The following is a 26,471-nucleotide window of genomic DNA, read 5'->3' as shown; positions in this document are numbered from 1 at the left end:
GCTTTGTAATATAATTTTAAGTCAGGAATTGTGATGCCTCCTGCCTTTCCTTTGTTTCCCAAAACTTGGGGCTTTTATAGGTAAATGGTAAACGGTCTTTAAATGAAACTGCGACGTGCTCGCTTCAGCAGCACATATACTAAATGAAACTGCGACATGGTAAGATGTTAGATTCTGTCACACTTGAACCTAGGGGCTAAGGGATGATCGTAAAATTATTTCTATATTTTAGTTTCATGCATTTTTACTTAGCAATGCCTGATGGTGTGCTGAGGTTGCAGAAAGAGTAATAAAGCTCTCTCAAGGAACTGTGAAGGTGAGACACGAGCTGGCACTTTTGAGTGCAGTGTGCTAAAATGCGAGACAGCCACTCCCAGTGTTGGTGTGGGATCACACATGACTGCCTGATGTGGGCCAGGGATGTAGCTCAGTGCCACAGCCCCTGCCTGGCAAGTGTGAGGTCATGAGTTTAATTCCTGGTATCCAAAAAAGGAAAAAAAAAAAAAGACTGCCTGATATGACCTCGGGAGTCTGGGATTGGGGTGACTATCTGGCTAGTTCTAGTCTTAAAGACTTGAAAAGGTTAATCCAGGGAAGTTGGCTGAGGCACAAAGCACAGTGTGGTGTCAGTTCTGTGTGGTACAGAGAAAAAAATAAGGTCACTGGGTATTTCTGGGCCTTGATTTCATTTAGCAGTAGCTGTTGCTTTGTTTATTTCTGAGATTTCTGAGCTGCGTGCGTGTGGAAATGTGTGAAGAAGGGGAAGCAGAAGGGAAGTGCTGGATCATGGAGAGCCCCATCTGATACGCCAAAGACTGAACTGTATAGGTAGTGGGGAGCCCTGAGGAGTTTCGCATTGGATTGCCTTTAAGATGGACCAGTCTGTGGCTGTGTGTAGGGTGGGTCAGGGTTCTGAGTGGTGATGAAACCTGAACCAGTGCGGTACAGGGAAGGCTGCGTTAAGTAACACAGGGAAGGTAATACTTGGAGTGCAGTTGGTACTTGATTACTTGTGGAAGTGGAGAAAAGGGAGGAGGAGTACAGGATGATGATGCCCCGGTTTTTGTTTCTGGTGGTCCCACAGTGGAGATAAACTACAGAAAGGTAAGCAGCGTTGGTGTGGAGAGTTGATGGACTCCATTTTGTGAGGTGGTATTTGAAAGTGTGTAGCAGAATAATAAGAGAGTAACAAAAGTTAATACATCTTGATGTATTATCTTCACAGTAGTTACTAGAATACAAGATGCTGACAAAAAGGATTCTCTTGCATAGAAGAAGCAAATGTACTAGGAACAAAACTTTTCAGTGAACTCATAGAAACCAGTATAAATGAAAAAATGAGCATGTAAAAATATTTTTGAAAGGACAAGAATAGGTGATTAGGGGACCCATCCAAACCTCTCCCCACTTCTATTTATCTAGCTTCTGTTTTGGTCTCCATTTGGCGTATATATACTTCGAGTTTCTTGTAAGAGAAGCCATGTGATATTTAAGCTTGTATGTCTGACTTGTTTCACTTAAGGTATTCCCAAGTTGTGTCCATTTACCTACCAATTCAGGTTTGTCTTTATGGCAGAGTATGACTCCATTATGTATAAGTGCAGCATTTTACTTACCTGTTCACTTGTTGATGGACATATATGTATGCTGTTTTAAAGATGTAGCTATTATAAATTGTACTACTAAAAATACGGTATACATGTATCCCTGTAATACGATAATTTTAACTGTTTGGAAAGGTACCTATGGGGCCGGGGATGTAGCTCAGTGGCACAAGCACCTGCTTGGCAAGCACAGGGTCCTGAGTTTGATTCCTGGTACCAGAAGGGAAAAAAAAAAAAGGTACCTAAAAGTGGGGTACCTGGGTCAGATGGAATTTCTGTTCTTCGTTTTTTGAGGACTCTGCACACTGATTTCCACAGTGGGTGTTCTAGTTTACGTTCCCACCAGCAGCATACGAGAGTTCCTTTTTCCCCACATCCATACCAGCATTTGTTATTACTAGATTTTGACGATAGCCATTGTTTCTGGAATAAGACGGTATCTCAAAGTAGTTTTCATTTACATTTCTCTGATGGCCAGATGCGCTGAACATGTACAGTGGTATCTTTGTTTGCAAATTTAACTTGTTCTGCAGTTTTGGAAAGGATGGCCACATTGATGTTTATGTGGGAAGGATGGCTGCACTTTTATCTGTCACCTGATGCAGAGTTTGCAAACAAAAAGAAAATTTTGCCAAATGCTTCTGTTTGTAAACCAAATTGTTTGCAAACAGAAGTGTTCATGAACCAGGGTCCCATTGTATAGTATTTACTGGCCATTTGTAATTCTCAGAGGTGTTTATTCATTTGTTGCCCATTTTTGTTATTGGGGTGTCTTAATTTTAAGTTTTTTATATATTCTTGATTTATATTCTTCTGTCTGAGGAATAGCTGGCAAAATATTTTTTCCATTCTGTGGGTTGTCTTTTGACTCCGTTGGTTGTTTCTTTGCTGTACAGAACCATTTTACTTTGATATCCCATTTGTTGATGTTCAGTATTACCTCTTGTGCCCTTGGGGTTCTATTAAAAGACCTTGCCTAAGCCTGTATCTTCAAGAGTTGTACCTATTTTATCTTCCAGCAGATTGTTTCTGTTTTAAAATTTAAATCTTTAATCCATTTTGATTTTATTGTATGGTGAGCTATATGGATTAGATGCAGTCTTCTGCATGTGAATATCCAGTTTTCCAAGCACCATTTATTAGGAGAACCTGTCTGTCCTCCAGTGTATGCTTTTGGCTCCTTTATCAAAGATCAAATAACTATATGTGCTTGGGGTTGTTTCTGCTTCTTCTGTTCTGTTCCACTGGTGTACATGCCTGTTTTTGTGCCAGTACCATGCTGTTTTAAGTATCATACTTCACAGTATAACTTCAAGTCTGGGATTGTGATGCTATGTGCTTTGCTTTTGTTACCCAGGATTACTTTTGCTATTCTAAATCTCTTGCTCCATATGAACTTTTAGGATTGTTTTTTCATTTATCAGTTTTGAAAATGTAGCAACTTTGTTTATATTTATACTGCATATCCAGGAACAAGGGCTATCTTTCCATTTTCTGATGTCCTCAATTTTCTTTTTCAGAGTAAAGTAATTTTCGTTGTAGAGGTCTTTCACATCCCTGATTAGGTTAACTCCAAAGTATTTAATTTTTTTGATGCTATTATGAATGATACTGTTTTCCTAGTTTACTTTTCAGTGAGTTCATTATTAATGTATATGAATGCTGTTGATTTCTGTGTTTATTTCATATCCTGCTACATTGCTGAATTTGCTTATTCTAGGACTCTTTCGGTGGAGTTTTTTTGGTCTTATAAGTAAAAGGTCATGTCATCTGCAAATAGTGATACTTCATCTTTGTCCTTTCCTATTGGTATCCTTTTTTTTTTTGTCTTTTCTTTTGAGACAGTATTTCACTATGCATTTCAGGCTGGTCTTGATTGAACTGACTTTGTTAGCCGAGGCTGGCGTCGAACTTGCAGCAATCCTCCTGCCTCAGCCTTCCGAGTGCTGGGATTACAGGCATAAGCCACCATGCCGGCTTCATATCCTTTGTATTCCTTTTAGTTGCTTGATTACTCTGGCTTGTGTTTAGAAGACTGTGTTAACCAGGAATGAGAGGTGATAACAGGCATCTTTCTTGTTCCTGACTTTAGAGGGAAGGTTTTCCATTTTTCTCCCACTTAATATGCTGGCAGAAGTTGACTGTAAACGGCTTTTATCAGATTATGATTAGGTCCTTCTATACCTATTTTCTTCAGGATCTGTCAGGATGGATTTTGTATTTTATCAAAGACTTTTTTTAATCTATTGAGATGATTGGTTTTTTTTTTCTTTGTCCTAGCTTCTGTTTATGTGATGAATTGCATTTATTGATTGGTGTATGTTGAAGCTTTCTTGCTTCCCTGGAAGAAAGGCTACTTGGTTGTGGTGGGTGATCTTTTTGATGATTTGTTGCATTCTGTTTGCCAGTATCTTGTTAAGGATTTTGCATCTGTGCTTAGTAGAGAGGCTGGCCTGTAGTTCTCTCTGTTGACTGGGTCTTTGGTTTAGGGATCAGGATAATGTTAGCTTCCAAGAATGATTCTGGAAGTACTCCTTCCCTCTCGATTACATTAGAGTTTGAGGAGTGTTGGTGGTAGATCTTCCCTGAAGTTCTTGTAGAATTCGGCTGTGAATGCATCAGGTCCTGGACTTCTCTTTTTTTCTTAAGTAGTGTTTTTATTACTGCTTCAGTTTCTTTGCCATTACTGGATTGTTCAGATCTTTACTTCTCGGTTAAAAGGAGTAATTGCTAATTTATATGTATCTAGGAATCTCCATTTCTTCTGAGTTCTCCACTTTTTTGGCATATGTTTGTGAAGTAATAGCTAAGAATTCTCTGGATTTTGGCAGTGTTTGTTGTGATTTCACCTTTTTCTAATTACATTGGTTTACGTCTTCTTTCTTGTTTTTTTTATAAGGTTTTTTCTTCCAACAGACCCGCTCTTGGATTCACTGCTTCTTTGTGGTGGTGTTGTTTCAGTCTCCATTTCATTGATTTCTGTTCTGATCTTTGTAATTTCCGTCCTTGTGTGAGCTCTGGATTTGGATTGTTCTTGCAGTTACATAGGCCTAGCGTGTGCTAGGATGTGCTCTATCTTGGAGAAGGTTCCGTGTGCTGCAGGAAAGAGTGTTTATCTGTTGTTGGGTGGAACACTCTGTAGATACCTGTGAAGTCTGTTTGTTGAGAGGTTTGGTTCAATTCATTTGTTGGGTTTTTTTGTTCAGTTGGTGTATTTGTGTTAGTGGGCACTTAACGTTGATGGTATTGATGTTTATCTGGTCTTTTATGTCTTACTAGTATTACTAGTATTTTTTTAATGTAGTTTTCACTGTGGTTTGGTGAATATGTGTTTATAATTGTTATGTCTTGCTGTTGAATGGTTCCATTGACCAATATCTAATGTTCTTTTTTGCCTCTTTTGATCAGCTTTGAAGTCCATGCTGTCTGAAAATAGGATAGCTAATCTTATTTCCAGGTTCCCATTTCATGGAATACTGTTTTCCATCTTTTGATTTTTTTACTGTGAATTTCTTTTGGTATTAAATGTGTTTCCTATATACAGCATACTGCTGGATTTTGGGAGCTGTAATTGATAGGTATTGACTTAATCCTGTCACTGTATTATTTTCCAGGTGCTGTTTTGCTCTGTTTCCCTTTTGCTTAATTGCTAACCCTACCTGATACATTCATTGTATTGGACCTTTTGTCATTGTTAGCTTTATTGTCTCCTAAGAACATCCTTGAGAATCGTTTGGAGTGTTGGCAGTGGTGGTTGTGAATTTCTTTAGGTTCTCTTTAACACTGAGCAGGATATAACAGTTTGGGTTGGAAGTTGTTTTCTTTTAGAGGTTGAACTACTTCATTCCAAACCCTTCTTGCTTTTAAGGTCTGTGTTAAGAAGTCTCTTTTAATTTTTATGGGTTTTCCTTTACATGTGATTCATTGCCTTCCTCTAGCTGCCTTTAACATTCTGTTCTTGTGTTGGATTTCTGGTATTTTAATTATTATGTGGCATGGAGTGATTTTTTTTTTCCCCAGTCTTGGCTATTTGCGGTTCTATATGTGTCACTTAACTATATGTTGAATTCTTTTTTCCATGTCTGGAAGGTTCTCTGCTATTCTGTAAACAGGGCTTTTATGCCCTTTGTGCTGTCTTCTAATTTTTCATTAATTCCAGTTATTCTTACATTAGTCTTCTTTGAGTCATTTAGCAGCTCTGGATGCATTCTTTATGTTCTTTTATTTTTAAGGTAATCTCATTATTGATCACTAACGACAGCCCTGTCTGCTACATCTGACACTACCTTCACATTGGTCACTTCTGCTGCCTATACTTTGTCATAATTTTAATATCTCAGATTTCTGTGTAGAACATTTTTAAGGACTCATTCTTTTCTAAGATAGGCATCCATGTTTTGGATTTCTTTCCTTAGGGCCATTAGATTTTTTGTAGTGTCTTCTAGACTCACTGTTTCATTAGGGTCATTATCTGACTAGTGATACCTTTTTTTTTTTTTCCCCCCCAGTACTGGGAATAGAACTCACGACCTTGTGCTTGCCAGGCAGGTGCTGTGCCGCTGAGCTAAATCCCCAGCCCCCAGTGATATCTTCTTTAGATTTACAAGGCACCTTATGTTTTATCTCCATTGGTATATTTTCAGACTTCGCTGTGTGGCTATGATTTCCTCCCCCTTGATGCTGCCTGAACCAGTGTGGGAGAGTTGGAAGTTTTGGATGCATTTTGCTTCCTTGTCTTTTCATGTTCCTATGTTTTGGTTTTTTTGCTGGGTTTTGTGGGCTCTTGGGAGTGAGCCATAGTTTTATTGATGAACCCCAGACAATCCAGATATTGGCATACAGAGAAAACCAGTTGACAAAACAGCTATGTCGCCTTGGCTAGAGTAGTGAAGTCAGCAATGATAATGGTGTCAAATGTCAACCGAATACTGACAGACCCTAAGAGTCACTCATGAACTGGCCTTAGCCAGAGCAAAGACCTCCATGATTTTAGTGAGGACGCTTAGGCCACCCTGATGCTAACCTATAATAATTCATAGCGCAGATTTCTGCTTCATGTGGGCAGCTGTGCAACAGTGCAGGCGTGCCTCTGGACTAAATGCCATCTCATTCAGCCCACCCCTTTTAAAGGTTGTACCCACCAAGTCTGGCCTCCCACCACAGTATACAGATCTCCTCGCCTGAGCCAGTCCTCCCCGTGACCCCAGGAAGTCCCCGGGTCACTCTCACCCTCCTGAGCCCGTCGGTGGTCTCTGTGACAGGGTGATACCGCAGCTCTGAAGCGGAACTCTTCTCTCGGGCAGGTCACTTCTGCTGCCCTGTGTTGTGCAGCATCCAGCAGTAGAGTTGGGTAGGATTTAGTAGTTGGCCGCTCTCTTTCCAGTAGAGTTGGGTAGGATTTAGTAGTTTGGCCGCTCTCTTTCCACGCATGTGGATTGCACGGGCTTTGTGCTGGGGGCCAGTGTTCAAGAGCAGAAGTCTTTTTTGTTTGTTTTGTGTTTTTGTCTAGACTAACTACGTAGTCCAGACTGGCCTTGAGCTCACTTTGTAGCCCAGGCTGGTCTCAAATTCGCAATGATGCTCCTGCTTCAGCCTCTCAAGTGCTGGGATTACAGGCATGTGCAGAAGTTGTAAAGTTACTTTAAAGAACAGAAATTGAAGTCTTGTTTTGTTTGTTTTGGCATTTTAACTGCTTTTTTCCACTAGTACATGGCTGCAGTATGTAACGTTCCATTTCCTGTGTGGAGGTGGTGCACGTGCACAGCACATCCTAATACCTTCTCACCCGTCTCCCTGCCTCCCTCCCTCATCCCTTGATTCCCCACGTATCCTTAGGTGAGGATGATGGGAACAGTGTTCCATTTAAATGATTGTACACAGTAGAATTCTTTAAAGATGTAATTGAAGGGGCTGGGGATTTAGCTCAGCGGCAAAGCGCCTGCCTGGCAAGCGCAAGGTCATGAGTTTGGTTCCTGGTACCGGAGAAAAACCAAAAACAAAAACAAAAAAGGTGTAATTGAAATTCAAGAATATTTTTAAGTTACTGTTTGATTTCTTTCTTCCCAAAGGAATTATGACCATTAAATCTTCTTTGATGGTAGTATAAACTACTACAGTAGTAATGCTATACACGGTCACATTTAATTTATATAATATCTCATTATAGGTACTGAAGATGTTGTAGGTCCTGAAGGAATGGAGAAATTTTGTGAAGACATTGGTGTAGAACCTGAGAACGTAAGTCTGACTTACGGAGTAGGGTCAGTCAGTTATTTTTCTTAAATCTTTTGTCCTGTCACAAATAAAGCACTAATAAAGAAATAATATATTTGTATTTATGAGTCCACCTAAGAATTAAGTTCAAATTCTGGTTTGATTTGTAAGTGTATTTTTTTCTTATAAGTAGAATGGTGTTAACTATCATCACATGCAACTACAGTGACAGGTCAGTTGCAGGGCCAAGTCCATGTGTGCTGTGTGTCTTTGTCTCTCTTAATAGTTGTTTCAGTTTAATGTAGAATTAGTCTTAGACTTTGAAAAATCATTTATGAAGGTTTTGAGTAGATAATAACAAATTTTTCACAGTTAAAACAGCTCAAAAAGTGATTTTTTTAGTGTAAAATCACTAGGTAGTTGTTAAATATTAGAGTTATTTACTTATTTTTTTCTAATTTTTAGCATCATGTACTGTTCCCACATAATCTCTCATACCAGAATGAGAAATTATTCTCATATATGTGCCCTGGCTCATAAATGATATAGTGTGATTTTACATTAGCTTCCAATTTAGCAGCTGTATCCTAGGTCCTCAAATTTGTCACGTGGAAGAGAACACGCACTATATTTAGACTTTCTGAGACACCTGCTGTCCCTGCAGATATGTTACACTTTCAAATAAAACTGAGAATTGAGACCTCATGAGTATTCCTTGGAACATTTTACTCCTAGCATTTGTGCACTTAGGGCATCCACCACTGTCCTTACTTTGCCCCCACAAGTGTGTTGGGATGTCTTTCACTCACTACATGTTTTGTACATTTCATTTTAATGGGTCCCAGTTCATGTGTCTTCATCATTTACCTTAGTGTAAAAATTTGGGGAAATGGGGCCAGATCTAGAAGGACTGTCTAGTCCGTGGACATAGGAAAGGACCATTTCACTGACTTTCCAGAGGGAGGTTTTCTGCTGGGGTCTGGGGTAGGCTTGGCAGGATTGTCTAGCAGTGTTGTCAGAAGGTGAGAGTGTGAGTTGTGTCTGATGGTAGATCTAGGGAGTCCACCCAGAAGACAGCAATAGACGTGTTCAGAGGAGCAGGCGGCAGGGCCCAGGCCCAAAGTCAGATAAGGTTGGGTTGCTAGAGTTAAACTGTGGGTGTGTGAGGCTTTAGCTGAACATGTAGTCTCAGAGGCAGAACACCTGTCTTAGGGGATTGCTGACCATGTAGGAATGGTAGGCACAGCTTTTCGAAGTGTGTCACCCCTACTGGCAGTACTAAATAAAAAGAGAGCTTTTGTTATCATCCTTTTGTGCCAATTGAGAGTCCTTCAGACTCTGTTCTGTAGACATAGACACAGTGTGAAATGGTGCTGAAGACTTAAGACCACATTCACAATGTTGTTCTAAGTATGCACTGCTGAACTTGATCCTAAGATGTCACCAATGGAAGTTGTATTTATATTATTTTATTTATTTATCTGTCTATCTATCTGTTTTTTTGAGGCAAGGTCTCACTATGCAGTTTAGGCTGGTCTTGAGCTCACTTTGTAGCCCAGGATGGTCTTGAACTTGTAACAAATGACCCTCCTGCCTCAGCCTGCTGAGTGCTGGGATTATAGGTGTGAGCCACCACACCCAGCAACTGTATTATTTTATATCATCTCTTTTTTTGTCTGAATTGCATTTTGGAAATATTTAAAACTCTCACCTCACCTGATATTCATAGCTTATGAAACTTAAGCAGCTGATAAAATTCAAGTCTGCTTTACCATGATAAAGGCAAAATCTGTTATTTTTTAGCTTCCTTATTAGTTAATTATTTCATGTATAGATTGTTTCCTGGTATGACTAGCTGCTTTGGCTACTTAGCCATATTTCACTTACCTGTGTGTATTCTTGGGCCCTTACCCTTTTTTTTTTTAAGCTTAAATTTTTATGTGGGATTTTAAATCTTTCTAGCAGAGGGCTGAAGAGAGATGAGCACGGCATCATTTGTGTGAGAAGAGGTATTAGTTCACCTGGGTGAGCTGATGTGTAGGAGCCAGTGTTCCAGTAACCCTGAGGGCTGAGGGGAAAATCCACTCGTGTGAATACTTCACAGAACATGTCATCTCTTTTTCGGAGAAATTCTTCTTAGTTGCCTATTATGACCGTTTTTAACCTGTTCGCCAGTCATTACTAATCAGCCCAAGTAATCAGCCTAATAATTTAAATTTGTTTAAATTCAAAAAAAGAGTTAATGTAAAAAAATTGTGTGCCAGTTTATTTGCTGAAAAGTCCTAGAAATTTAATAGGTTCTCAGGGATAATAATTTCCAAAGTGAGAAAATCATAAAGTCAGCATTAGGAGAAAGCTTTAATCAGTCTTCTAGTTTTCAAACGTTTAGTTTACAAACTAGTTTGTTGGCCAACAGATAAAAGAACCGACCTTCAAAATTTCCTGAATACTCTTGGGGTTTTTAAAGTACAGGCAGGCCTTCAGAAGCTCATTAAATCATCCAGAAATGCTTTTCTGAGTGATTCTTGCTTCATTAAATTGTTATAACATCTTAATCCCTTTTTCTGTCACCATCATCTGACCCGGTTAGACGCACAGAAGATGGTTTGGGGTAGTTCTTACAGTCATTGAGCAGAAGCCTTCAGTTGTCTGTAAAGAGATCACATCAAAGAGTATTGTGGTCCGTGGTTAGTGGTGTCACAGAGACGTGTATTTCTACTCAGTGCCTGTTTCTGTTACAACAGGTGGGGAGTGTCCACTGACAGTGTGTGACGGACCCCGGGCTAGGGTTTGATTGTGCCTTCCATGTGGCCTGCAGAGCACCCGGGTGGTGCTGAGAGGGGCCTGTCTCTTTCAGGACTGACGTACTTGTATCTCTTAGTTATACTCGGCTTTTCTCGGGTCGTAGAGGTGGATGAGGACAACTTCCTCCTCCTCAGCCGGTTATGGACGGCCTTACCCCTGTTGTATGCGGGACTTCGGATGGCTTGGAGTGTTGTGTACGCTTGGAATGTAATTTTATCCTCACACCTTTGATTCTCTTTGCCATCCTTTCCCAAAGCAGCTGTGTGAAATACTGATGAAGCAGTGTCGTAAACCTGAACTGTCACAGCTCCTGGCACCTGTGGTTTCGGGAGATTCACTAAAAGCAGGGCTGGCGCCGAAGGGATGGCGCCGAAGGGATGGCGCCGAAGGGCTGGCGCCGAAGGGCTGGTCCCTGCTGAGAAGCGGTCGGGCCATGCCACTCGTCATGGCTCGTTCCAGGCTCCGCACAGTTTTAAGCGGGACAAAAGGCTACTGTAAAGTGATTTCCCAAGCAAATGCAGTGGTGTATACATGTGTTCCCAGTGCTTTGGAAGACTGAGCCAAGAGGGTCATCAGTTCAGACTCAGCCTGGGCAGCTTAGTGACTTATGCAGTGCTGGGTGTAGCTTAGTGTGGAAGCCCTGGGTTCAGTTTCAGTCTCCAGTAAGGTTTCCCTTGCAGTGGATGTGGCTCAGTCCACAAGCATTAGTGTATGTGTGGATGTCTCCCAGGGCGCATCTCCCAACATCCACCATTTTGTTTGTTAACAATCCTTTGTACCTTGCCATTTCACTTAGTGGAAGATTGGAGATTATTCCATATTTGAACAGATAGCTTTAGCTCATTTATGTTAACAGTGTCCCAGTATTCCTTTATTTGGAATATGTTTAGCAAAGAAGTATTTAACCAGACCCTTATTTATAGGCATTTGGTTGTTTTCAGCCTTTTGCCACTAAAAAATATACCACAATAAATAATGGGTATACAGTATAGTTTCACAATATGTGTGTGAGTGTAGCTATGAGATAGCTTTCTCTAGGTGGAATTGGTGAGTGAATAACTGGTTTTAATTTTGATAGATTACTTTCATGCCGTGACTGTGTAGCCAGAAAACGCATGTTTTTCCAAACCCAGTTCAGCAGAGTGCATTCTCAAACTTTTTAGGTATTTGCCAAACTGGAGCTCAATTTTGAAGGTACTCTCTTCATATTTCAGTGACTAAACTGTTGTTGAGAATAGAAACATTTGTAGATGTTGGTGTATTTAATTGCTGAGATTCTATTTGTCTTTTCCTTTTTTTTTTTTTTTAAACAGGTAGTTATGCTTGTCCTAGCTTGGAAATTGGATGCACAAAACATGGGTTATTTTACTCTGCAAGAATGGTTAACGGGAATGACTTCTTTACAGTAAGTCCTGACCCTGCGTCCTTCCCAGGTGGTTTCCTCTTCCCGGGGAGCTCAGGAAGTGGTGGAGTGCTTGGAACGAAGTTAAATGTTATTTCTTTATGTATGAAGAATGTTAATATTCCCCTAGGACAGCTCTGTCCAGTAGAAGTAGCCCAACTTTTTTTCATATGTGTGAGCTACACAGTTTAAAATTTTCTCATAGCTACAGTAACATAGAAGCAAGTAAAATTAGTTTTAATATATTGTATTTAGCCCAAAATATCCAGAATATTACCATTCCAACATATGGTCTGTAGTTTAAAAAATCAGTGAGCTATTTTACTTTTTTTTACAATACATCTTCAAAACCTGGTGTGTATTTTACGTTTATGACCCACGTAGTCAATTATTATTAGCTGTGTTTCAGGTGCTCACTAGTCACACATGCCTCATGGTACTATTGGAGAGTGCAGTTTAGAGCTTATTGAAAAGCAAGGCTTTCTGAGGGTGGTGGCTCATGCCTATAATCCCAGAACTCTGAGAGGCTGAGGCAGGAGAATCACAAGTTCAAGTCCAGCCTAAGAAACTTAGCAATTTAGAGAGACCCTGTCTCAAACAAAACATAAAATAATGAACTGGGAATGTACCTTAATATGAAGGTTCAACCCCCAGTACCCCTGAAAAGACCCCCTAAAACAAAAGGCATTATTGGTTTATAGCTAGAAAAAGTTGAGTAAAGTTTAACTGAGGAGTGGAAATATTTGCTGTCTTCTGTTTCATACATCTGATTTTGGTTTTGGGCAAACTAGAACTTTATTACTCCAGTGATTAAAAAATAATAAAAGATTTTGTGCTGCTTGGCCTAGAGTTAAGAAAAAATCAATGGTTTTGTGTATTCCCTTAGTGTTTGGGTACACAGGGATGTTTTTGCAGAGAGTGTCACTCAAGTAAATAAATGGTTCTGCTCTACTATGCCTTGAAAGATAGAGTTAGGATGGATCACTGAACATTTTAGGTAGTGTTAAAGATGAAATGTGAATTCTTAGCATAGTAACTTTGTTCCAGAATGCTTGCAATATCTTACCTTTTGAACTAGGAATAGTAGACATTAATTTTTACTGGAGTAAAGTTGAGTTGGAAATGGTTTTGTGATTTTATTTAAATATTTCTGGGGGCTGGGGATTTAGCTCAGCAGCAAAGCACCTGCCTGGCAAGCGCAAGGTCGTGAGTTCGGTGAGTTCGGTTCCCGGTACCAGAGAAAAAACCAAAAAAACAAACAACAAAAAAAAAATTAAATAATTCTGCAGTTTCTCAGCTGTTAATGTCCTGTCCCTTTGTTGGTATCCATCGTGCTTTGTTTTCAGTGTGGTTTTTAGTAATTTATGGAACCTTTTTTTTTTTGTCTTCCCGTTTAAGCCTCAAGGCTGCCTTGTGAAAGAACAGTCAGACTTCACCCTGGAAGCCTGACAGGTGGGGAAACTGAGGCTTAGAGGAACTAACTGGCAAAGACTGAAAGGAAGCCCAAGATTTCTGGTTAAGTTAACATTTTCCCTCTAACAGTAGTGTCTGACAGAAAATGAATTTTATGTAAAGCCCAAACCATCCTTTTCCACATACACTTTCCTGTCAGCATGCTCTCGACTTTCACTGTAAGTTCTCTGAAATCACTCTGTAATGGTATTTGGAGAACAGCGCCCCGTAGTTGGGAGCCTGCCGACTTGCTCGTTATTTTCCTCGCAGCCCTCTGAGGGCTGCTCTTCTGAAGGACAGAGGACGGCGGCAGGGCCGCATCAGGGCTTCACCGCCGGGCTTCAGAGGTCGCACCGTCAGCATTTGCAGGCCCGTTTTCATTTGTTTCAAAAGGGTATGGTATCCGTTTTTACATTTATCTTTAGAAAAGAGTCTTACCAGGCCTTGCCCATCTGTTTTGAAGGCCTCATACCCTGGGAATGAGGGAGTCATTTCCTGGAAGAGGTCTGTCTTTGTTCTGAGGGGCCCGGCCACTTTGGGGCTCTTCGTTGAGCAGCGCGGTTAGGCTGTGTGCTGGAAGTGGTGGCAGCTTGGTTCTCCCGCTGCTGCAGCCCGGCATCCCGGTCTCTGTAATTCAGGGCTCTGTGATAGGCCCCACCTACTGTGAAGGCGAGGAGGAATCTGCTTGCTTTTTGTGATGTGAAACGCTTTGTTTCCTTATCAGCAAGGTGGAGATAATTATTCACAGTGACCTTTAAAGTTCTTTGTAGTTCAAACCTAGTACAACTTCAGGATTTAAGAACCTCCTTTCAGCCTTCCCAGGTGAGTCATTTGTTCAGCATATTGGCCCAAGAATAGGAGGCCAAGTGCAGTATTTTAGGCCCTGGGGAAAAACCCTGTGAACAAGACAAAGTCTATGAGGGGTAGGGGTGAGAGCTTAGAAGCAAGACCCAAAAGTAATCATGTCACCATTCTTTATACTAATTCAAGACTAATAATTCCTGTGTTTGTAAGGTATGTGTATCAAGTACACAGGAAAACTTAGGGTAGTTATTTATATGCACTGAAGTGGAAAGTGGTCCAGTTTTTTTAAATTTTATGGTGTAAATCTAAAATGGTCGCAGAGCCTCCTGTGTTTGGAAGGTGACTGGGTTCTGGGGTGCTGTAGCTGACTTGCTGTTAGAAGATGGGTCTAGTCAGAAGAGGGGCGTCACAGGGGAGTGACCTGGAAGGGTGCGTCTCCCTTGCTGGTTTCTCCTTTCTCTCTCCGCTTCCCAGCCACCGTGGTGTAAGCATCTTTCTCATGCCATTTCTGTCCTAGAGCCAGCTGACAAGGGAACTGAACCATGAGCCAAAGTAAACCTCTCCTTTAAGTTGTGGGTGTCCGGTGTTGTATCACAGTGACAAGGAAAGTGATTAAGATATCTTTCATTCTAAAATTGTATCCTGTTTTTGTTCATTTTCATTTTGTTAAGCTATCCAGTAAGATCTTTTGGAAGGAAACTGGAATGAATATTTATAGGATGTCTTGTACTTATATATACTAGTATATGTCTTAATCCATTTGGATTGCTATAACAAAATGCATTAGACGGGCTTATAAATAAAATTTTAGTGCTCACAGTTCTGGAGGCTGGGAAGTCTTAATAAGGAAGGCCTACTTTTTGGTTCATAAAATAATGGTGCATTCGAGCTGTGCCCTCCCAGGTGGAGGGGTCTGATAGGTTTTTCCAGCGCAGAGAGAAGTAAAACAGAATAAAATGCCTTTATTGTAGACGTGGAGAACACCAGAAAGAAAGAGAGAGAAAAAACATGGAGCTTCTAAGGATCTTTTGTGGGGTCCAAGGTTAAATAGCCCCAGGCTGGAGGCGGGGTTTAGGAAGCGGACCGCCTGACTTGGCAGACCAGGATTGGGTGGGAGCATGGGAAAAGGGAACAGGATATTACAAAAAGGGAAGTGGGAAGTCGTAATTTGACTCAGCAGAAAAAGGGTAGGGCTTAGCCATGGCCTCTAGTGGGCAGCGCCATATTGACTGGACGCCATAGTGACTCTGCACCATACCACATGACCTCCAGCGCCATATTGGCTGGGTGCCATAGCAACTCAGCAGGAATTACAGCGGGGCAAGAAAGCAATCAGGGACAAATAAGTTTCCTTGGGCCTCTTCTATAACGAGATGATTCCCATTCACAAGGGCTCAGTCCTGTCACCTCCAAAAAGCCCCACTGCTTAACTTGGTCACCGTGGGTGTTAGGATTTCAGCACATGAACCAGTGATTCAAACCATAGCAGTACATTTGGGTAAAATGCTAGGTTTAAAAAAGTTTGGGGATATAAAAGAATTCAGATCTGTTATGTACATGTTCTACCAATAATAAAGGTTGTTACTGTACAGTGGAGGTATGCTAGAAATAGGGGATGGGTTTTGGAACCAGAGCTGCTCGCATTACTAAGGATTGAACCCCAGGGTTGAGCTACACTCCAGCTCTTTGAATCAGGGTCTTGCTAAATTGCCCAGAATGGGCTTGAACCTTGATCTTCCTGCTTCAGCCTCCCAGAGTGCTGAGATTACAGGAATATACCAGCATGCCTGGCTGGAACCAGAGTTTCACACTGGTTCTGTCACTCTCTGGATGTTTCTGATGACATTGGCAAACCTGTATGGTGAAATGAGGACATGGGAATTACCTTAGCGCTCAGAATAGCGCCCTTGACCCTGTCGGGAGGAATTGTGAGTGTGACCCCCCCAAGAGCCGGTCATCTGGAGCAGGTGGTGCTGGTGCTGGGGCTCAGAGGACTGGGTGGGAGCATTCCCCACTGGCTCCCCACGTCCTTCTCACACTGAGAAGGCGCAGTGCGTACTGGACAGACCCTTACTGCCTGTCCCTGCTTGCAGGTTTAAGATTACCTCTGATGAATTAAGCTGGTAAGGAGCTTAAACCAAAAGAAAAACAACCACCAAGAAGTCTTAGAACTGTCTTCTGCTCTGTGCAGAGCTGATGAGAAGCGAGAGAACACCCTCAGGCCGAGTGAAGGGGTGGAGACTCTCCCTGGGAAAGGGGAAGAGCTGCCTCTGGTTTTAGCATTGTGCCGATTCCCGTTCCTTGTGAGCCTGTTGCAGCAAACTCAAATGAGAAATGACCTCATGCTGTATACATATTTTGGTTTTAAAAATGGTGCTCTTTGGAAGAATAGCCCTGTCACTCCTGTGGCTGTTATTCAACATAGTAGAGAGCAGAGCACGGGAAACGGTTTGAAGATGCAATTTTGTAGAAAGCCTCAGGCTGTCCTTAAGTTTCTCAAGCCTGTTTATTCATAGGCGCTTTGCCAGAGTGTAGCCCCTTTCACGGTGTCCTTGCCGAGTGGCCACTAGATGGCATCCTGCAGTTCTGGACAAGGTGACTTGAGGCCTGTCCCTCATGGGCTGAGTCCAGAGGCTGCATAGGCAGTTAAACTCTACTGACCCTGTGCACTCTGACCCAAGTAACTGTCCTTACCGGGCCCCTCAAGTGCAGATACTATTCTGTGCATCTTACGTTCAAGCACAAGACCTGTTCATCTCTTGCACTGCATAGACAGGAGCACTGAGAACCTTTGAGTGTAGGAACCTCTCCCTGCCAGAGTGGAGGGTTGCTACCAGACTTGCTGCAGAACTTCTTGTTTCACCCGGCAGCTTTGCCCAAGACCGCAGCTCATTTTTGTTTTTTAGCTCTGTCGTAATTAGCTAAATGAGAGGTTCTTTGTTCAGAACCGCTGGAAGCAGGCTCTTCTCTCGTTGCACAGCACTAAAGACCACTGGCCTGCCAAATGTGGCAAGTTTCCGGTGACTTTCATCCTTGACCCTCCTTTCTAGTGAAGAGCAGGGCCGCGGGCCTTCCATGTTTTGGAGTTGGCTGGTTGCCCTCCTCTTTCACCTTTCCCCGTTGTTCCTCAGTCGGTGATAATTCACCCCCACTCACCGTTAAAAACACCCAGTTCCGTGGGCAGGCACCCAGTGCAGAGTCAGCCTTGCTGCCACTCCTGCCTCCAGGTTTGTGCCAGTGAGTGCTTTCGCCTGTGTTTTTTCTGTCTTCGTTGCATCTTGCTCGAGTTCTGGCACCAGGTTTCTAATTAGGCTCTCAGGGTCTCTTTTCCACCCCTCAGTTTGCCTCCACAGAGATCCAGAGTAAGCCTTCTAAGACAGAGGCTTGATCGTCTCCCACGGTGGGAGATAAAACCTCCCTTGTTTGTAGGACTCAATAAAAACCTTCACAGTGGACCACAGAAACCCTTTATGATCTGACCCTACCTGCCTCTCAGCCTGTTTGTACCACTTTAACTCCTAATCTGTGCACTCCAGCCACAGTGGTTTTCCTTTAGTCTTTTGGACTTACTGTGCTCAACTCTGCCCCTAGGCCTTTGCACATGCCGCTCGTGATCTCTGGAGAGCCCGTCCCACCTTTCCAGAAACGCCTGGTTCCTGCATCTCTTTCAGCTCTGTGCTTATGTGTCAGTTCCTTGAAGAAGCCTTTTTTGACTTCTAAGATAGTCTAGTTTTAATCTTTTTGAACATCAGGAAAAAATAAATGACATTCTAAATTATTTTGTCCCATAGATATTAAATATGTGCTCTAATTTTGGCTTTTAGGTAATCTGTCATCTCAATATAGAGATCATGAGGACTAACTTGTGCTTAGCTACAAAAAAGGAGCTTTCACAGGTTTACTAAGAATAAGTCACTGTACTCTATTACAAACCGTATTTCAGTTTAAAAACTAGCCGGAATACTTACTTGGTAATACTTCCTAAGTGTATTACCTATTCTTACGATCAGATAAAAGCTCTGCAGAAAAACACAAGTGGCCCTAATCAGCACTGAAAAGCTTTAATGTGCTAGTGAAAATAGTGACAGTTAATGTGTAAAAATAAACAGTCTCCTTCCTTATGAAAAGTAATATTTCAGTATTTGTGTTACTTAACTGATAAAAGTTACCATCACCTGGCCTCCCTGGAAGAATGGACAGTTTTAAGGCTGGGGCTGGGAACAAGCTAGGTGAGCTGGGATGTGTTGTACCAGAAAACAAGGAGGAGGCTGGTGGAGACAGGTCGTAAGAACACTGGAGCCAGCTTAAGGGCCTGCCCCCCAACTTGGGGTAGGTTGTGCTTCAAAAAGAATGAAGGCGGTAACAGATTCTAATGCACTGAGTTGAAAGAAAAAGTTCCAAGTCCAGAAAAGAAGAAAAGGTGGTGCATGCGGCTCTTTATTAACAAGTATGACTAATAAGATAGAAAGAATGGTTCAGGCAGGTATCGACAGTGGATGACAGAAATCATTGTGTGTTGCAAATGGGGTCTTTCAGGATGATTCCAACACTGCTGCAGAAATTGCAGCGGGAGAGGCACTTGACACGAGACAGAAAGTTTCGTGACACCCACAGGTCCTGTAGTGGGGAGGCAGGGCACTGCAAGAGGAGCGTTTGGGAGGCATGCTTAGGGCAGGCAAGTGCCCGCGTTGTGGGCACAGAAGAACACAAGATGAGGGGATTTTGTTGGCACATCTGAATGTCGCTGGGTCGCAGAGCAAGAGGGGGTGTCGGTGGCAGGGGACCCGATTATCACACACCAGATTTATCAATTTGTCTGTTAGACTGTTCACAGCATATTGCTGGGGATGTTAAAACATCAGGAAAATAAGTTTAAAAATTTTACAGTACACATTGATCAAAGTGCTTCTGAGGAATGGGATATTCGGTTTCAAGGTCCCATCCCAGAAGTTACTCACTAGTTCCCAAGAAGGAAGGCACATTTGAACGGGGAATCCGGTGGACCCCACCATAACCATATGATTCAACTTGATATGCAGTGTGACCAAAAATGTAGTGAATGTTAGTTTTTAAAAATGTGTCATAGTAAAAGGCACCTCGCCAGTAAAAATGCTCCCCTTGCTTTGAACGTGCATTCCCCTTTGCTCTTGCCATTTCCTGAAGCAGCTGTGGAAGTCCCCTCTGATGAGCGTCTTTAGTTGTGCTGTCACGGGTGCTCCAGTGTCCTGAGTCAGCTCAGCACGTTTGCCTTGCATGGTGATTTGACTCTGGGGAAGAGCCAGAAGTTGTGCCGTGCCACATCTGGTGAGTGAGGTGGATGAGCACACACCATGCTTTTACGAGCCTGCCTTTCCATTGGATGGCACTCGTCTGCAGCATCCATGGTGTTTTTAATCATCCCTCATAAAGACAAAAGAGAACTTCCAGAAGTGCTTCAGAAAGTAGCAGGAATAATGGGGTAAGTGTGTTTGAAGTGATGGGGAGAATTGTAGGGGAACTTATGGCAGTGTGGCTTTGGCTGTAAATTTAAAACTTTAAGTGCCATATTTTGATCACCGCTTACATCTGCAGTAATGAGAAGAATGACAGGAGGAGCCTCCTCCTTGGTGCCTGGGAGAGGACACGGCATCACGTGTAGTATTCTTGTCAGAAGCGTTACGTCTACACGTAATCTTGAGAGAATTATTCAACAGTTTGACATGCTACAAAAACAACTGGTCTTTTAAAAAAATGACAGCGGCTGTACAGGAAATTAGAGATCAGTTAGGAAATGTGCATCTGCCCTGGGTGTTAGCTAAGAGGGTTAGCACTGATAGACTACTCAGAGTGGCGGCACTTTTGAAGTACTGGGGGAAAGTGTCGTGTTTGCAGCCTTCAGATGGTGTAGAAAAACGTGTTCATTGCTGAAGCCAGGGAATAGGTAAATGGGCGTTTATTCGCTATTCAACTTTCCTTTGCATTTGAAATTTATAAAAAAGTATAGGAAAAGATACCTTGTCATAGATATAGTCCAACTTTACGGTTTATATTCTTTCTTTTGGTTTATATTACTACACAGCTTTAAAAAATAACAAAACCTCAGGTTATAATCTGCCTCTATTCTGTTTTCCCAGATGTGACACAACAGAAAAACTCAGAAATTCTTTGGATTGCTTGAGATCATTATTAAATGATTCTACAAACTTTAAGCTTATTTATAGATACGCATTTGACTTTGCACGGGTGAGTTCCCTGGAGCCTGTCCAGGGGTTTCCATCTCCTTGCTCCCTTCCCATGGCCCTTTGAAATGTGTTTCTACATGCCACAGCAAATAACCTGAAAGTTACTCCCAGGGTGCTGGTTAGTATTCCTTTATACATGCATGATTTTAAAACAGTCTTGGCAAAAATTTGTATGTTAGCAAAAAATTACAGTGGCAGACCTTCACTAGCTCATGTGATTGCAATAGCTTATATATGGGTATATGATCAACACTAATTTAAAGTTTCATAGATAAACTTGAAAAAGCTTTCCCTTTTCATAGAAAAACAACCGTTCATCCCTCAAGGTACTAGAATAAAGTAATCATCTAATCCAGTTTCACTTTGGGATAGTATGATCGTATTTGGAAATTATGTGAATATCAAATTAAGCTAATTTCCTGTTTGTCTCATATCAAGTGTGATAGTGGTTCTTTAGCGGGGGTCAAACAAAAGTTACAGTGTAGCATGGTCACCATCAGCAGTGAGTTCCAAAGCACTGATTGCCACTGTATTCATTAGACACGATCAACAGCCCTTATATCGCTATTTTATTTTATTTTATTTTATTTTATTTTTGGTCTTTCCGAGACAGGGTCTCGCTATGCAGTTCAGGCTGGCCTTGAGCTCACTTTGTAGCCCAGGCTGGTCTCGAACTCGCAATGATCTTCCTGCCTCAGCCTCCCGAGTGCTGGGATTACAGGTGTGGGCCACCATGCCCAGCTGCTGTTTTATTTTAGAATATTGTTTTATTATATGTCTGTGTGTTTAATGGGTTTAGGTGGCTAGGCTTTCCTGATTGATTACATTTTTTAAAAAATGTTTGTTTGTTTGTTTGTTTATTTATTTTTTGGACCAGGAATCGAACTCAAGGCCTTGCACTTGCCAGGCAGACACTTGTACCACTGAGCTATATCCCTGGCTTTGATTACATTTTTAAATGTTTTTTTTTTTTTTTTAAGCCTAGAACTTAAGAATGATTCTTTCTTCTTTACCTACCACTGTGCTGACATTTTTCACTTTCTATTCTCTCTGGCTCTGCCTGTTTAGCACCAAAGATTTATTTATTATTACAACAATCTATTGTAATTTACTGTAATTTGTTGTAACTTATTATTTATTATTACAACAATTCTGTTGTATCTGCAGTAACACATTAGTAGTTCTCTATGACACATTCATTTGTGCATTATTACAACTTTCTAATAAAATCACAACATGCTTGAAAAGGTATTAATATTAGAATTAGGTGAAATTTAGTTACAGTGTTTTACTAAATGGCATTTGCATAAGTATATAGAGAAGTTAGGTGCTACATGCTTTTAGAACAGATACTAGTTTCTAGGATTTAATGGTTTAGTGTTTGAGGGTTCCCCCCAACACCTCCCAAAAAATCAAACGCTATTTATAATATGAGTAGCAGTCTGTGTAGAAGTGTATTTTCCGTACCCACGTCAGCTGTGTTCTGACTTGTTGTTTGGGAGTGGGGATTCTCCTAGCTGTCCACCGTGCTTTTCCCGTTGACTCCTCCCTGTCTTCAGCGCGCCTTGGGCCAGCTGCTGTGGCCCATCTCACAGGACTCCTTTGGCCTCTCTCTTCTAGCGCCTCCAGCACAGGTGGGGCCCTGGTTACTTCTAACCTGCCCTCTTAAGTTCGCCTTATTTCCACATTCTTTTACTTCTCGTCCAGCACCCACATCCGTTGGGTGTCATTCTTCCTCCAGGTCCATCGTGCTCCCCAAAGCCTTCAGTCCCTTCCTGGTACCTGTATATTATTCTACTTGGGACGGATACGGTATGGTTGCCTTCACAACAGCTCTCGGAGGCGGCCAGGAATGGTTCTGTCTCCTCCACAGAGGAGAAGTGGAGAATTTGAGGTGGTCACACTGTTAATAGACAGCAGTAGGTCAGGCATCAAGACCAAGAGCCCCTGACGCTGAAGTCCAGGCTGTGGTTTGCTCCAGACCTCACTTCCAGTCCCATCTGCAGGCTTTCACGTCACTTGCGGTGTGACATCCGAGTCCTGTTGCTCGGAGTCCACTGCGGCCTGTCGCCCCCGTTTCCTGCCTTTGGGCTGCCGCACCCTTGCCTGGAACCGTTCGCACTCGCACAGCGTGTCTGACCCGTGCTGCTGCCTCCACGCAGCCTCCCCACCCTCCTGTCCTTCACCTCGCAGCCCTGATCAGGACTCGCCACGGCTTTGGGGTTTGGGTGAGGCCTTCGTTTTCTTGGTAGATTGAGAGGCTGTGTGTAACAGCCAGCATAGTTCTTTGCTTTTCGAGAGTACAGTAACTGTAAGTATAGGTGCATTAATCCCTCGTATGTAATGATGTATAAAACCATCTGTATTTTCTGTTTGTTTGTTGGTTTTGGTTTTTTTTTCCGGTACCGGGAATTGAACTCACGACCTCGTGCTTGCCAGGCAGGCGCTGTGCCACTGAGCTAAATCTCCAGCCCAAAACGATCTGTATTTTATTGTTACTTACTTACCAGAGTTTAAATAAGCTCAAAGATGAATTTAATGACTTTTGGCTTTGTCTAATTATATCACAAGTTTTGAAATGTTAGTTTTCATTTTTATTCAGTTAAAAGTATTTTCCAGTTTCCTTTGTGTTTTTTTTTTGTTGTTGTTTGTTTGTTTTGTTTTGGTTTTTTTTTTTTGATCCATGGTTATTCAGAAGTGTTATTTTCCAGGTGTTTGGGATTTTCCAGGTAGTCTCACCTTTATGGGTACCTAGTTTAAGTATATTGTGGTCAGAGAAGACACCTTGTATAATTTCAGTCTCTTTAATTTATAGTCCAGAATGTGACCTCCTGTGATGAATGTTTGATATGCACTTATATACAGTAAATATTTTGCTCAGTGGAGTGTTTGTTCTTTAGATGTTAGTTAGGTCAGGTTGGTTGGTGGTGCTATTCGAGTCTTCTTACTGATTTCTGTCTTCTGGTTTATCAGGAATGTTAAAACCCCAGCTCTAAGTATTTTCTGTGTCATTGCTATTTTTTTTGGCTTTCACTTTCACATACTTTGAAATTCTGTTACAAGGTTTGGAAGTACTTAGGAGCGTGTCTTTTGGGTGAACTGACCCTTTCACATTATATGAAGTGTCTGTCTTTATCTGTGGTATGTTCCCTGTTCTGAAGTCTGCTTGGATGGATACAAATACATAGTCATTCCAGCTTTCTTTTGATCAAACCCTGTGTGGGGTTTTTTCTTCCTTCCACTTCTAACACATTCTGCCTGGGGTGCACGCGGACTTCCATCAGGAAGCTGGTCCTTGTGTTGGTCTTTTTACGAGCAAAATTAATAAAAAGTCTGTAAATGAACTGAATCTAGTTAGTTGCTTGAATTTGAATAATTCCTGCTCAGGGGCTGGGGATTTAGCTCAGCAGCACAGTGCCTGCCTGGCAAGCGCGAGGTCGTGAGTTCGATTTCTGGTACCAGAAAACAAAACAAAACAAAACAAAACAAAATAATTACTGCCCAAATATAAATATTAATACTGTACATTATCAATTAACAAAATCATTACAGTAATCAGATTTATTTCATTAAATGTAAAGCAATTTATTTTAAAATAATTTATCAGTAATTCTGTAAATTTTAACATGGAAATCTGCAAGTGCCCCATTGCTAGTCTATAAATATGCTGTATTACAAATTAGCTATACGTATAATAATTTTTAATACCATTTTAATATTTTCCTTAAGGAACTGTAATGTGACATCTAGGCTGCTAAATCAATGCCTTCCTTTGCATTGTTGTAACCAAAGACACCACCCCCACCCCAGCCCCTGCCGAAGTGGGTACAAGCCACCCAATGGGTCATGCACGCATGTACCACGAATGGTTCAGGCTATTAGGAATTACATACAGTCCAGTGGGAAGCATGTTAGCTTTATCTTTAAATGTTATACCGCTTCATGTGTAATATGAGAACCTTACAACAGTGTCCTTTATTTTGCCCTTCTGTACTTAATACCATTGTTACCATACGTTTTACTTACACTGTAAATCTCATCATATATTATTATCATTTCAGTTTTAAATAGGCAAATATGTCTGTTATAGTTGCACACGTAGATACCATTTCTATGCTCTTAATCTTGTGTAGATCTGGATTTCTGTGTGATAACATTTCTTTTTGCTTAAAATCTTTAACATTTTTTGTAAAACAGATCTTTTGTGATGAATTCGCAAAGCTTTTATTTTTGCTTTCAATTTAGTGTAATACTTCTGGATAAAAAAAATTTAGGTTGATAACTATTCTGTCAGTGACCTCTCCCTATTGCTGTCTGTGTTTTGTCATTTCTTTCTGGTCATGTCTGGTACCATTCTTCATTTCTTTAGAGTGTCTTTTCTGTTTTGTTTCCTGACTGCATTTGTTGCCTTTTACAGCTTTTCAGCAAATTGCTTGTGATTCCTAACAAATTTTCCTTGTGCACAAGGATTGGAGTTTGTCAAGGTTTTTTAGATCTTTGGGTTTACAGTTTATATTAAATTGGGAAGTATTTCAGCTGTTATTTCTACAAATATATCTTCCATTTGTTTCCTCGTGATATTTTTTGGGATTTTTTGTGCCATCTTGAATATCTAGAACATTGTTTGGTAGTGTTTAACAAACTTTTCTTTTGGTTTCTATCTCTGCTATTTCTGGCTCTGTTTTTCTCTTACAAGTTTTATTATCCAATTTTTTTACTTTCCAAAAGTATTTTTTTAGCTGGGTGTGGTAGCGCATGTTTATAATCCCAGCACTCAGGAGGCTGACGCAGGAGGATCGTTGCGAGTTTGAGACCAGCCTGGGTTACATAGTGAGCTCAAGGCCAGCCTCAACTGCATAGCGAGATCCTGTCTCAAAAAGACAAAAAAAAGAAGTATTTTTTAAATTAGAGCTGGTTATTGTAAATTTTACGTTGTTGGTTTCTGGGTTTGTTGTTTTATGAAACAGTGTTGGATTTTTTTTCCTGGTTTATGATTAACTTGGAATCAGTTTAATACTTTGAGAGGTCTGGTTTAGCTAGAGCTGCCTTTACTTTAGCCATGATTTAGCCTGACCGGTAAGGCAGTAATACCCTCTTGAGGACTCTCCTCGGTTCACCCTGTAAGCATGACATTTTTGTTGCTTTCTTCATATTTCTGGTGGAAATAAAAGCCGTCTCCAGTCCTGTGTAATTCTGGGAATTTCTGCATTGTTGTCTGCAGCCCAGTGTATTTCTCCCCATTCGGGTTGCTTCCTCTCATACAGGCACAGATCAGTACTTGGCCCAAGACTTGAGGACGCTGTTTCAAGATCTCCAGACCTTTCTCTTTGGCTCCTAGCTTACTAGCAGTTTATCTCACAGAATACAAGTTCCGCTTTTCCCTTTAACGTCCATGGTCTGTTTTTTCCAACTCAGCAACACCACTGGACTTGGCTTGGGTTTCCCTTCCCTTTGCCGTGACTTGGAGACCACCTCCATAGTATGAGTTGGTATCACGTGGGTTTGTTCCCTTTTTCTCAGGGGTCATGGTCCTATGCTGCGTGTTTTCAGAGTAAGCTGTTGCTTTGGGGTTGGGGTGGGAGTCCAGTTTTCTGGCTATTCTAAATGAAAAGGGAAACCTAGTGCTGGTTAAAAGCAGAACTCCAGCCTGACTACCCCCATGACTTATTTGTGTTTCTATTAGGAAACTGGTTCCTGAAGGTAATGATTTATAACTGACAGCAGATCCTTTTAAAAATCACACTTGTATGAGAATTGAACTTCCAACATTTAATATCTTAAATGTTATACTGCAAATAACAATGGTGTTTATTAAGTATGCTGAGTTATCCTTTAATGTACTAGAAAAGAAGCTGTAATACCAGATAATGATAAAATGGCCCTTCAAACATCTCTCCATCAAAACTGCAGTCCCGACAGGTGATCATTTCTCTCCTAACCTTTGAAACTTACAGCTCGTTGTGAGTAGTA

The 26,471-nt window shown here is 41.4% G+C and overlaps 1 protein-coding gene across 3 annotated transcripts in view; it reads left to right on the top strand.

Annotated features, from left to right (window-relative positions):
- The window catches only part of Dcun1d4 (DCN1, defective in cullin neddylation 1, domain containing 4), a 78,234-nt gene that overhangs the window by 41,195 nt on the left and 10,568 nt on the right, over positions 1-26,471 (top strand). For 2 of the 3 annotated variants that reach the window (XM_005392924.2, XM_013518545.1), the window contains exons 6-8: positions 7,771-7,841; positions 11,936-12,027; positions 20,394-20,502. In XM_005392924.2, the coding sequence (XP_005392981.1) occupies positions 7,771-7,841; positions 11,936-12,027; positions 20,394-20,502 (272 nt within the window). The remainder of the gene's footprint in view (positions 1-7,770; positions 7,842-11,935; positions 12,028-20,393; positions 20,503-26,471) is intronic. The other variant, XM_013518546.1, reaches the window with a different exon arrangement.

This window comes from Chinchilla lanigera, unplaced genomic scaffold (assembly GCF_000276665.1).
Source record: "Chinchilla lanigera isolate Chin_1 unplaced genomic scaffold, ChiLan1.0 scaffold00046, whole genome shotgun sequence".
In the NCBI taxonomy this organism is placed as follows: Eukaryota; Metazoa; Chordata; class Mammalia; order Rodentia; family Chinchillidae; genus Chinchilla; species Chinchilla lanigera.
The sequence above is the reverse complement of the archived record's forward strand: the minus strand, read 5'-3'. Positions and strand labels throughout refer to the sequence as shown.